Source organism: Barbatula barbatula, assembly GCF_947034865.1.
Source record: "Barbatula barbatula genome assembly, chromosome: 11".
Lineage (NCBI taxonomy): Eukaryota > Metazoa > Chordata > Actinopteri > Cypriniformes > Nemacheilidae > Barbatula > Barbatula barbatula.
Window position 1 is genome coordinate 11,736,519 of NC_136774.1, and position 13,585 is coordinate 11,750,103.

At 37.8% G+C, this 13,585-nt stretch overlaps 1 protein-coding gene across 2 annotated transcripts; it reads left to right on the top strand.

Annotated features, from left to right (window-relative positions):
- Positions 1 to 300: 300 nt before the first annotated feature.
- Positions 301 to 10,731, top strand: rassf2a (Ras association domain family member 2a). 2 transcript variants are annotated; one of them, XM_079466791.1, is made up of 10 exons: positions 301 to 516; positions 5,561 to 5,647; positions 5,948 to 6,023; positions 6,395 to 6,546; positions 7,462 to 7,568; positions 7,652 to 7,794; positions 7,985 to 8,138; positions 8,432 to 8,553; positions 8,659 to 8,756; positions 9,278 to 10,731. In XM_079466791.1, the coding sequence occupies exons 2-10, from the start codon at positions 5,595 to 5,597 to the stop codon at positions 9,345 to 9,347; spliced, it is 975 nt and encodes a 324-aa protein (XP_079322917.1). In that variant the 5' UTR covers positions 301 to 516; positions 5,561 to 5,594; the 3' UTR covers positions 9,348 to 10,731. The 2 variants fall into 2 exon arrangements, with proteins under 2 accessions (XP_079322917.1, XP_079322918.1); XM_079466792.1 differs by lacking the exon at positions 301 to 516 and adding an exon at positions 3,574 to 3,705 and having other exon boundaries at positions 9,278 to 10,721.
- The last annotated feature ends 2,854 nt before the right edge of the window (positions 10,732 to 13,585 follow it).

The following is a 13,585-nucleotide window of genomic DNA, read 5'->3' on the forward strand; positions in this document are numbered from 1 at the left end:
TCATGTTAAATTTACCCAATTTAGAAAACTATCTCGAACTCTAAGAAACTTGAGCTCAGTTCCATGTTTATTTTAAGGTTTCCTTATTGTTCCTTTATTGGCCTTAAAGTCCTTTATTGTATCTACTGTCCCATACACTATAGGGGGTTTTATCGGAGGGATTCCCCGCGCGCATATGTATTATCCATCACTAAAGGAGCAGCGCGAACAAAGGGGTGTCAGAGAGCGCGCTGATTGGCTCATCTGATCTCTGTAACAACAGATGGGGGGTATTCCTCCTCACACTCCCCCCAAAGCCCCGATTGTTCCCGATGTGCGCACCGAGCCTCGAACTAGTCCCTGTTTGTGCGAGTGAGTCCGAAATCGGTCCATTGTATCTTGGGTTGTTGAAGGTTTGCTGCCGGCGCAAAACCGCAGATAAGATCACAACGCCTCCCAAATCTGAACCGACGGACGTGCGTCGTGTCATCGGACATCTGGGAAGCAGAGATCTACACGCGTGCCGAGTGAGAAGGGGTAGGCTGTTTGTGTGCCATGTTTGGAATGTTTAACTCGAGGCGTATAATGAATGAATCGAGAGCTACGGATACACGCTACTGGCATTTATGTGACACGTGTTTGCAACTTTGTAGCGCGATGTTTATTATGACGAGTTGTGGAAATGATTTGACTGGAAATGAAATGTAATATTCATGGATCCGATTACGATGCCATCTGTGCACTCTTGTCGAAAGAATATGATGTCCCAGTGTTTAATAGTTGTTTATCTCTCCACGGTCCTTGGGGAGAATTGATGAGTTGTGTTAGAAATGATGCGCTGGATTGACTCGCCTGTCATCATCTGGCCAGGTTACATAACGGGTGTTGCCTCGGTTTAGATTTCTTGAATCAACGTAAACATTTACAAAGCACTTCGTTTTAACCCTGTCTTCATTTTCTACCTGGATCACCAAAAAAATAAATTCACGTCCACTTCTGTAAAATGCAATTTCGTATTTCGCTGTAGTCCTTCTGAAACCTTCATGTGTTTTTGGTCATAAATCACTGTTATACGTCACCGTTTATGTCGGACGCTGGGTTTTTACAAATATCTAAATAAACAATAAAAAGGTGCTTGTCAACACGGAATCAAATACAGGGAGCTTGGACATACGAGGTTTCAGAAGGACACGATTTGCTTAGTCTTACTCGTTTGTTTTGCACAGAAGGAAAAAACATACAGTATTCAAAAACAGGAAGACAAGCACAAATATAAGTGTATTTTTGAGATGAACATTGATACACATTGTGAGTGAGCGAGCGAGGTCATGAACTCTCCAGAACAGCATCATTTAAGAGGGAAAAAGCGAATCTTCCATCTTGGTCCTCAAACTGTTCTTGTAAACTTAACAGCTGCATCTAGGCATCCTTTTGTTGTTACAAAATGCAAGTTACTCATTTCCAGACCTCTTTAATGAGTTCGCCTATGCGGTGTAACATTAAAGTGATTGGGATCACTGTCACATCTAAAAGTCACATTTCCCATTCCACAGATTAAAAAGTAGCTGTGTCCTGTCTTCTGTGAAAATTTTCATAACTCCTCAGAGTCTCGGATACCACTTCGCCAACTGTGATAGCTCAAGCCGGTGAACACGTGAGAAAAGGGCAGGAATAAGGAGCAGATGTGCTACTTTTGGCATTGTTGGACGAAGCTAAATTGTTGGATAGCGGGTGTTTTGTAGGTTGCCGCGGCGATTTAAACAATAGCCGAGCTACGGTGTTTGTGTGGAGATGCTGGTTGGGGGAGGAGAGCGAATAGTTGGACGTTCATGTTGTGTGTGTGATGGAAGTAGGCCAGGAAACAGCGAGGTCTTGGACAGGATCTTGAAGACAGAGGGAGGGGGAACTTTCAAGCCAGTGGGAAGGAAAAGAGGAAAAGACCGTTGGCTGAGAAAAAAACTGAAATAATCTGGATTATATTTGATCTGTATTGTACAGACAAACAAGAATCTATCCAAAGAGATCAAAGTATTGAACAAAGTCTGTTTGGTGAAATCTGGGTGGTTTGGTTTATATGCCACGGCTTCCATACAGTCTGTAGTAGCACTTCCGCAAACCCCCAAATATCTCGACTCTGTAGCACGTATGCCCAGACGACACAAGTTCCAACCCACCAGACAGTCTGTGTTTGACAAACATGTAATTATTTGTAATGAGGCAGATTTGACTGTGTTTAGCATGCAGGGCTTATCTTTAGGAGGGTTTAGGAGTGTGTAAAAATAGTCCACATGGTCTTCATGAATCTTTCATAGAGTCCTCTGGCACATTTAATGCTAGAGTGCACAGTTGCATAAGCGTGGAGATGTGCATGGGACTTGACTTCTAGCGGTTGTGTGCACACAAGAGGCTTAATACATTTTCTGTTGTTATTTGTGTAATGTTTTGGCGGATCTATTTACAGAAATGCAATTTAATATACATAACTATGGGTTCAAAGATGTATAAAGACCATACACAATGAAGCGTTATGTTTTTGATACCTTAGAATGAGCTACGGTATCTAAATACACCGCGGGTCCCCTTACATGGAATTCACCATGTTGTTTCCACTGTAGCATTTCATAATATGTCATCTCCTTTGGCAAAGAAGCGAAAACATGACGACATCTTAGTCCTGTGTCAGCCACCGTAGTGCTTCGAAAGGGATGAGTGAGCGGTGGAGTGAGCCGTTGGTTGCAATTTGCAACCTCACCACAAGATGTCGCTAAATGTCATACACTGGACCTTTAACTAAAGAGACTGAATTAAAGTGGGTTGAAAGTACTTGACTAATAAAGAAAATGTAAGAGATCATATAGAATTGTGAAATGTGTGTTTTTTCATGTTGATAAACACACTTTTGTTTTAACTTTTTGATTTGGATTTAGTACATAAATGTCAACACCGGATATCTCCAAATGCCCATTATCTGTTGTCTTTGACTTTGGATGTGTATTAAAGCCTATTAGCTTTTAAATTGATCGTCCATGCTTCTGACCGGATTATCTTTAAGATATGAAATATTAATGTAAGCATAAGATGCTCTGGGTCGATTGGTATTGAATATTTTATTATCTTGTGATTGAGCGCAGCAGTGTGTGAGGAAGATGTGGGAGGGGCTATTCCAACACACACTCACAGTTATACATACTTAAATGAACACACTGGGTCAAGAGATGGTGAGGTTGATATGTTTGTACATGCCCGTACAAAAGCGGGACGCTGTTGTCTTCTCATGGGATAATGTTCTTGTGAAACAATAATCGTGTAGGTCTTTTGAGCTGAATCGTGCAATAACCGGTTCCATCTGGGGTTCACTTGGGCAGCACCTGCGTGCTCTGTTTGTGTTTTGTATAGTATGTGTGATATTTGGTCTTATTATTAGGTCTTAAAGGTAAAGGTAAACTTATAGTAAAGTGGGTGTAGGTGTGTTCGTAATAATATCCATAACTTGATTCGGGCACAGAGAGAGAGAGAGATGGGGGGGGGGGTGCGAGCCGAGGGTGGTGACAGTTCAACACTATTAGGGAAGTTTAAATTTAAAGGCCTCATGTCAGTTTCCGTCGTGCGAATTAGAAAGAGGAAGAGTTTTAGAGAGCAAAGCACAAACTCAGAGTGTCACATGAGTTAACCGCTTCAGCCTTAGAGACCACCGGCTGTGAGACCCCTGTATCTACCAAAGAGAAGGTAAAGTAACGTCTGTTAAGTGATTGTTCAGGAAATCCCAGATGTTGTGGAATGAGATTGAGGTTCCATGCTTCTGTGGATAGATTTATAGTTTGGATTGTTTTTAGTGACTCGTGTGTGATTTATCAATTTGATATGAATGAAAACAGACATAATAGGGAGTTCACTGATTGTTTTAAAGTGGAGAAGTCAGAGAATAGGCAGAATTTGTCACTGAAATGTGTCAGATTATAACATTAGCATTAGGATGTGCTACTAACTGACAAGTGTGAGCATGTGTCTTAAAATAAACTCATTTAAAATCGTAAGCAGCAGGCGGAAGCCAGCGCTGTATTTCATGTGAGTAGTTGTAACAGGGCGGTAACTGTAAGACTGTTGTCCCGCACCTGTCCTCGTCCCTCCAGCTGGCTAGGAAGGAAGTCTTTAGTATGTGCCAGGGGAACCTCAAGGAATATTTGTCCGCTACCGTTTAACAATTCAATGTGGTGTTACTGTTAAACAGATCTGAGTCAGTGTGTTTATCTACTTTTTGTCACTTTTCAATGGCATGTTTTAAAAAGTAGATATTTGTTATTAAAATGTGTCCCCTTTATGTTTTGTAGGAAGACATAAGAAGGCTTTTTAAAAGGCTTTCTCTTATAGTTCACTTTATATGGAAGCACATGACCATTGGAACGTATTAGGGAAGTTGTGCATAAATGTATTAATGACTTCATTTTACCATCTGTTTATATTTTACTAAAACCTTGTTGAGTCCAGACATCAGAATAATATGAGTCTTCACACAACTTAAAAATAAAGACTATGGATGTGATAAAAAAACGACGCACGTTTTTGAGAGACAACATAGTTTGTAAGACTTAATAGTTGTTTCATTTTATGGACTGTTATGGATCTGACCATTCACTTTCCTGACTATCGAAATCTTTGCTAATAAAACGAAAAAAGGGATTTAAATACTTTAAGAGAGACATATATAAACCACCAAATCTTGATATGTGACCTCTCAATATGGTTAAAAACTACATGTTTTCATCTTAAAGGGATAGAAGAATGCTCGTAAGTAACCAAACAAACTCCATTTACTACCATGGTAGAAAAATGCCAATGGTAGTGAAAAGTGCCCCAGAACTGTTTGCTCTCCTTCATTTTTTAAGTTATATTCTTTTGTGTTAAACAGAACAGAAAATAAATTTAACGTAATCTTTCCTACTATGGTAGTCATTGGGTTCCAAAAACAGTTTGGTTACAGGCATTCTTCTAAATTGCGTGAACTATGTTTGACATTTGCATGCACCGGCCCCCTTTCAAATAACGTTGGTTCACATACAATATTAAGCCATTGCTCTGCAGTTTGACTAGTTTGATATATTTCTAACAGTTTCTTTCAGTTTATATAACCTCATGTATAATTTATTCGGAGGAACTGATTTGAACTGATCGTAATAACAGACTTAGTATCACACAAAAAAGTGAAAATAAATGATGATCAATGACATCTAAATATCTGCTAGCTATAATGTTGTTTATAAACTAACCCAGAATCTTTCAATAGTCCTTTCTTTTTGTTTATCTCCTAAACAAATTCTTGTCTGGTTTCTTCAGAATGTAGTTATTGCATTGTTTCGGTTCTGGTCACATCCTTATGAATAGTATAAGGATCTCTTTTATCAAGAGATATCAAAAATTCTTGATATGCAGAAATGTTCTTTTTGTTCTAAGGGTTTGTTGTTTTGTTTCATAACCCTCCTCTCTCTCTGACCTACTTACAGAATAGTTAATTCTTTGATGTTAAATTAAGAAACAGAACATCTTAATTTAGAATTCAACTCCCTCTCTCTCTCTATTTTTCCAGTTGAGTCCTTCCATGCAGTCGTGGCTGGAATAAAATGGATGACAGGATTGACGGAGTTCGACTTGGAGAGAACAAATTCATCAGCAAGTGAGTAAATCCCGAACACTTGAGCTTTAAAATCCCTTCAGTTTACATCTCAAAGAATACTCCGTAATGGAAAAACATTATTTTACTCTGCCTCCTGGTATTAACCCCATATGACCTTGTTTGTCTATGGAAGGTTAGTGAATGATTCCTAGTTCAGATTTACAGGCATATTTAAATCCCAATGTCAAGCACAGGAATGTATGAATTTTGAATGCTTTTAGGACATACCCCTCAGTATAGTTTTACTTTTTCAAACGTTTCACGAATTTTGAAGCAAGGCTTTTGGTGTTTCTCATGCAGGCGCAGCATTCTCTCTCATCTAAAGACCTACAATCTCTACTATGAAGGAAAGAACCTGCAGTTACGACACAGAGAGGTAAGAAAGAGTTTCCACGCCCTTTCCTGTGGAGGGTGGGGAAGTATTTGACCCCTTCTGTGCCTTCTCAATTATTCACCGGTCTCTGGGGAGTAATAACTGTCTGTGAATGGAAGAGGGACGGCCGGAGTGGGGGTGTGGATCTGCTTTTGTGTCTGTAAATGTAGTTTGCAGGTGCTTTGGCTGTCTGTATGCCAAATACTGTGCCAATGTTAGATCGCCCATTTACCACCTTCTTTTGTAATTAAAGCGTCAGTAAAAGTTTATGATATTTTAAATCGAGAGATCAGCTATATGTGGTCACTTGTTTTATTTGGTATAAGAAAGTGGGAATACTGCTGTACATATGCATGTGTGTATTCACCCTACAGGAAGAGGGGGAGTTGATCATAGAAGGACTTCTCAATATCTCGTGGGGTTTGCGTCGGCCAATCAGGCTTCAGATGCAGGACGACCACGAGCGAATCAGACCACCTCCCTCCTCTACCTCCTGGCACTCAGGCTGTAACCTAGACAACCAGAGGTCAGACAATGAACCGAACACACACACACGCACAGGGAAAAAAACACATATTGAAATGAGCATATTTACACATGTTCCTCAACGAACAAAGTAGTTGATCTATTCAGATTTCTGTATTGAGAAATTGTACTTACTATTCGTAGGGAAGAACTACAAAACTATTCAATCCAGCAGAAACCTATCTTCCTTAAACTTATGAAAAAAGTGAATTATACTCATTTTGTATTTTACTTAATTTATCAATCATACTGCATACTCATCATCATCATCATCATGAAAGCTATATTTCTTTCAAAGCCGTTATCTTTACACTCAAGTGACCTTGATACCATAGCAGCACAGACACTGAAAGCCTCCTTTGTGTCATGTGTTTGTTGCCATAGCAACCGTATCCTTGTGATGACCATGAATCCAGCATGACGTTCCAGCAGTTTAAATGTTTTAGACTTTTTCTTTATAAATCTTTTTTTTTAAATCTCCACTCCTGTCTATTTTTAAACTCATGCTTTTAGGATGATGAGGAGATCAAATGTTGTTTTCTTTTAAACAAAAATAAAGTTTAGAAATGGAGTAGTTCCGCCGATTTGAGCTGAAAAGATCACGTTATCTTAACAGCCTGTTTCCAGAATCACTTACAGTAAATCCAGATTTAGTTTGTTTGCATATCACAGCAGACTGACTGGAGTGGATATTAAAACATGTCTGTTGTAGATATATTTTAATGTCTATTTGTAAGAAAAGATTAGGGGTGATTCATTTTAAGGACCGTAATTGTTTACCAGAATAAAAGCTGATGCTCAGAGGAATTATTCTTCCTTTGGTAATTCTAACTTTGATCACATTGTTTCTGATATTATTTTACTGTGCTCTGGTCTGGATTGTTAATGTTTGGGAGCTTTCATGTTATGTGCTCAGTCAGGAGGTTCAGAGTCAGACTCCGCCTCAGGTAGAGGTCACACCCCCAGAGGACCAATCAAGCAACGGCACAACACATGGACATGCAGAGGAAGATGAAGCAGATGGTAAACCTCATAATAAAACAAACCAAACATGTATCACTTGTCTTTATGTTGTAGTGATAGTCCTGTCATCTTGTGTCTGCCAGAGGAGTGTGACGTCTCATCTCAGCTTCTTAGAACCAAAAGTGATGCTGGCGTGCTGAGACGGGGCAGGAAGCGGTCTCCTAGCGACCAGCGGCGAATCAGAAGACACAGATTTTCCATCAATGGGCATTTTTACAACCACAAAGTAACTTGCCGAATATGATGTTTGGGTGGTGTGCATGCGTCTGAGGTGGTGGAGAGTGGGAGTATAAAATATTATTAGCAGAGCATAAACAGAATCTAAATAGAAGTAAATGGAAAGTTATACCTGTTTGTGCGTTTAATTGTTTAAGTATTCCAACTTAAGTCATGTGATTTCTCTCTCTCTTGTGCAGACGGCTGTGTTCACACCGGCATACGGTTCTGTAACAAACGCACGGATAAACAGCTGTATGACCACACCACAGGTGCTGCGAGTCTTACTGAACAAGTTTAAAATTGAGAACAGCCCCGATGACTTCGCCCTGTACCTCGTTCACACCAGCGGGGGTCAGTACTTTGCTCCTTTTGTACTCCTGTTTAAAGTTATTGGACTTTATACTGGACAGTAGAGGCAACCTTAACTGTTATGATTATTCACAGTAGGTATGAATGAGAAACTACTCATTTAATTTAGCTCTTTCTTTTGTGGAACACAATATGTGTCAACCACAGAGCAGTGCCCTGAAAACCATCAACAGCATCATGGCATCAGTTGTGCACACGAATAGACATTCAAATATTCTTCAGAGAAATTCACGTGAAATTCATTAAAGCTATGCAATCTTATATTTGTGTTTCAGAGCGTGTTAAATTGAAGCGTACAGACTATCCATTAGCAGTGAGAATACTTCAGGGACCGTGCGAACAGGTCAGCAAGATATTTCTCATGGAGCAGGACCTGGGAGAAGAGATACCCTACGAAGTGAGTGTGTTGTCAGATTTTTTAATTTAAATTTTATTATATGACGTAATTTTGAATGTAATTCAAAAAACGTGGTCTGACTGCAGTTGTTCTCCGTGGCACTAGGTGGCGCAATACATAAAGTTTGAGATGCCTGTCCTGCAGAGCTTTATCATCAAACTGAAGGAAGAGGAGGACAGAGAGGTACAGAAGCTGAAAAGCAGGTATGCTCTACTTTAAATACATGAATACAAATAATTGAAAGACGGGAGAAACACTGCTTTGTGAAGCTTTGAATTATATGAGCCGCAAAATAATTGACAACCTTTCTGAGATCTTAAAACACCACGTGCTGGGGACATCTGCTGGTCAAATGTGTAAATGGAACGAAACATGAAACCAGCTACAATGACGTCGTATACTTCACTTTTTATATGAAATATTTCATATTTTTACGCAGTTTACACACAGAACATACCCAAATACTTTATTATCTGTAGACTTAATGTATAGACATGAAACATTTATCATTACAAAACCATTTTTTATTTTTTTCTTTGTTAGATTTGTACATATTTTCATATATTTTAAGAATGTTTTAGGGCTTTGTATTATATCACATAATCAATGAAAACAACAGCTGCAAATAAAATGATCACCGTGATATATCATGGACGACATTAAACCATAAAATCAACATTAAATTAAAGATTCTCTCTCTCTCTCTCTCTCTCTCACTCTCTAGATACAAGTACCTGCGATATATCATTGAGAAACAGCTGCAGTGTTTACCAGAAGGTTCCACTTGTATGTGAAGAGCACTTCACCTTTCCCGTTCCATTAGCACTCATGTCTCTTAACCTTCTCTCTCAGAGCACATGCTCCCTCTTTATTTGAATGAAAGGGCTCCTAGACTGTATTTCATCAGCACGTTCCGTCAGTCTAATCCATTAATGTGCACTTGAAGAGTTTATTTCCAAAATGATGAAATTATCAAAAATCATGTTATTTTTATTGTGCATTCCAATTAATATCAATCAAACTGCAGTTAGTTTGTTTTGATTTAAGCCATTAAAAATAAAACACAATAATAATATAATAAAAAAATATTTTTGAAAAATGTTAAAAACAGAGTTATCTCATTTTTTAAACAAACTCTTCATTTACTGACCAATGAAGATGGTACACCTTAAATAGTTTTTATATTCTTCCTCTGTGTTGTTTGCATGGATTGGTGCTATAGCGAATCACGTACAGGTACAATAATATAAAAGCACATTCCACTAAAGCAGGGAATTTCTTCATCCGGTTATGAGTGGAAATGGAAATAATGATGACAAGCACAAGCTAACAAAGATTAGAGACAATTGTAGAACGTTCGTTTAAAGACCCCATGAAATCTCTTCAAGTGTGCAGCGTATCGAAGATTTACTTTCTCCAAGCCAATAGGTATTAACAACGATTGGCTGGACGAACCTGAAACTAGAAGAGCATGATTGGACATAAATCTGTAAATAATCAATATTTCTGGTTAATCTTTTTTCTCGGAAGAAAAAGTCTGTATGTTTAATGTGTTAAACTGCTAAAGATTAAACTGATTTCATGGGGTCTTTATCCCTTTTTATAAATCTTGATTGTTCGTTCCCTTTATGTCTTGGATGTATTGGGAATATATACTTTATGGTCTGTTATAATCTGTCTAAGCAGCAGGAATGGTATACTTGCACTAGCTATAGTGTGAGCTTATTGCAAAACACTTTTTATTCCAGTTGACCAACGTCTCATTCAGACAGTGATTTAAAGACTACTTTTGGACCAGAAAGGTAATAATTGTCTGTGTGAATTAAAGTATTTCATGCTGAGGAAAAAGACTGTGAATTTAAAGCATGACTGAGAACAGAATGATGAAGGGGAATGTAGGATCTGAACAGCTGAACACTGTTTGGATGTGTGTTAGTATGACTAGTATGTATTTTTGGGTACCTGAAGAGGACAGCATGACTATAGTTGCTAAAAAAGAAATACATTTTTTACATTTTGATAACTCGTATTCACACCTATTGACATGTGTTGTCATAATTCAGATGTTAAAATAAAGTTTGATATCTGGCACGAATTTAGTCTATATTATGTTACTGAATGTAAAACTGAGAATATGATGATATATTATATTTGAATAAAATGTCATCAAAAAAATTTTACTTAATGATTTTGTACTTGTGTGCACTACACACTATCTAGCATGCACCACAGAATGTTTCTACATGTGATATGCACTACAAATCTCAAATGCAGTACATATAAGGACTACTTCTAACTGTAAAAAAGTTCAGAAAGTTTATAAATATTCTTAACACTGGTTGATATGTTTCTATTTGACATTTATCTCATGTAATAGATTTGGTTTTTATGGCTTGCATATTTCCTTTAACCAGATTATTAGTTTTTTTCCAGTTCCAATGAGCAATTTGTGTCTAGTTGAACGCACTAAACGTCTAAGCTTAACAAATTTCATTTTATTATACTTAAAGTGATAGTTTGCCCAAAAATTAAAATTCTGTCACCATTTACTCACCCTCTTGTCATTTCAAACCTGAATTACTTTTTTCTTTTGCAGAAAAAAATATATATTTTGAAGAATGTTGGTAACTGGCCCACATTCACTTGGATTGGTTCTGTGTCCATACAATAGAAGTGAACGTGTGCCATTGATGTTTTTCAAAATATCTTCTTTTGTGTTCTGCGGAAGAAAGGAAGTCATACATATTTGAAAGGATTAAAGAAGGCGAGTAAATGATGACAGTATTTTCATTTTTGGGTGAAATATCACTTCAAAATAAACTTTATAACATCCTAAAGTTAACCTAAAATTCCCCAAATTATATTTTTCAAATGTGGTTTTGAAGTTTTTGATTACACTGTATATTTGTCCTTGTGACAGCATCTCTTTCTATTTTTTAAAATAAATGAAAATCCTTGCATAAATCTCAAGACTAATTCAATTGACTCTAGACTGACTCAATGAATGAGCTCAAAGCCTATCACGAGTTACCTAACCAGCATCCTTGAGATCATGGAGAGACACACAGAGACCACGTGACCGCCACACAGTGTGACCTCAGGGCCTAAACACGTATGTCACGATAAACCCATAGACTTCTTAATCCTGTTGATGGATTACACCAATGTTCTGGTCCTGTGTCGTTGACAGCGACATGGTTTTTTTCCACCTGACTAATCAGAGAAAGATTAGCAGACAGTTAATGCCACTGTATACACGTACATGTGTGTGTGTTTGTCTCATATCTCCTCTTCAGTTCAAGTACTGCTGGCTGGAAAGAGTGAATCTCGGATAGTCGTTCTGAACATTTTAAGATTTTTCTTTCAAGTCTGAATTCAATGTAAGTATAAGCTTTTTTATTTAAGCATCATTTCATGTTATTTATTTATGTACTCTAAATTAAATTAAATGTATATTGATAATTTTTTTTTTAGTCCCGTTTCTTGTTAATATATAATAGATAGTGTAACATTGCTAATCTATATAATTAGTATATACAGTAATATAACTTTTTAAAGTATATTTGCTTTTTACTTATAAATTCCAGTGCAGTCAATAATATGTGAGGGGTCATGGACAAATTATTGTATGAAATTGTTCAACTATATTATGATAAATAAAACTATTCAATGTAACTATATAATAGTGAATGGCTTTAAATCTAGGACAGCTCACAGACTGGTGGCCTAGATTGTGAATAGATCCTACGGCTCATTTTGCTTAATTTTAAACATTAAAAGCATGCTTATATCAAAACTCTGCAAAAGTTTATCACCATTTTTATCTTACTATTCCTTAACAATATCTACTCAGCCTTATGTTGCATCTTTATTGTTTTTACAGGATAATTAGTTCAATATTTCCCTACAGACATTTTAATAAATTCGATCTAAAATCGTATTCATGTCTTTCATCTATATATCTCTATATCCCATGAGGATCTCATCAAATATATTGTTACGGGATTTACTCAATACGCTCAGTTTGACCCCTGCTCTCTTATGTTTCTGCAGCATGTCCTTGCACTACAAAACCTTCTCTTCGATGATCTGCCTTTTACTCGTGACAATAATGTGTCCTGTTGTCCAGTCGCGTCGGGGCGGGGGCTTCGGGCGCGGTGGTGCAGGTGGCGCATGGGGTGGTGGAAGCTCTGGTCGTGTAGGCTGGGGAGCAGGGGGTGGTCATCCACACCATGTCCCGTCTGCCCATACCGGAGGCTCGTCTGGACACAGTACAGGAAAGGTAGTGGGGGCGGCTGCAGCTGGGGCGTTAGGAGGCATGCTGGTCGGCCACGGTTTGAGTGGGTATGGGCACGGGTACGGAGGCTATGGTCACGGAGGTCATGGAGGGTATGGACATGGATATGGGCACGGCTACCCTAGACATGGAGCACATGGCAATGGGCATTCTGAAGATCAAGCGAAGTTCCGCAATGAGACGGATGTGGATTATTACATGGGTGCTGCCAGTGCTGGACCCATTTATAACTATGTAATGGTTTTTGGAGCTGTGATGTCATTGTTACTGGGACACATGTCATAGGGGCGCTTTGCCTCAGGTCAATGGACTTGATAACATTCCTGGAAAATTACTTTGTAAAAATATCTAAATGTGAGAGATTTTATAACTCCTAAAGTATGATCACTGCATTTTTAGGTTTCATGCTGAATTGAAAGCACAGCAGAGTTAAATTTGTACATTTGTTTGACAGGCATGTTGAACAACTGGACTCTATCTACAATGTGACCAATGTTTTTTTTGTTGTTGCTCTGAATCAACTTATAATGAGCACATGCCTAACTCATACGTCTGTATATTTGTAGCATCAGTTTTTTAATTAATGTTTATTTTTCATAACAATGTACTTTACTTAATTCATTCATTTTTATCATTTAAAATATCAATAGTATGCAGTTCATTACCTGAAGATATTTTTTATAGAGCGTCTTATAGTATATTAATAAAATGTTCCTTTATATTTAAGCAAATGTT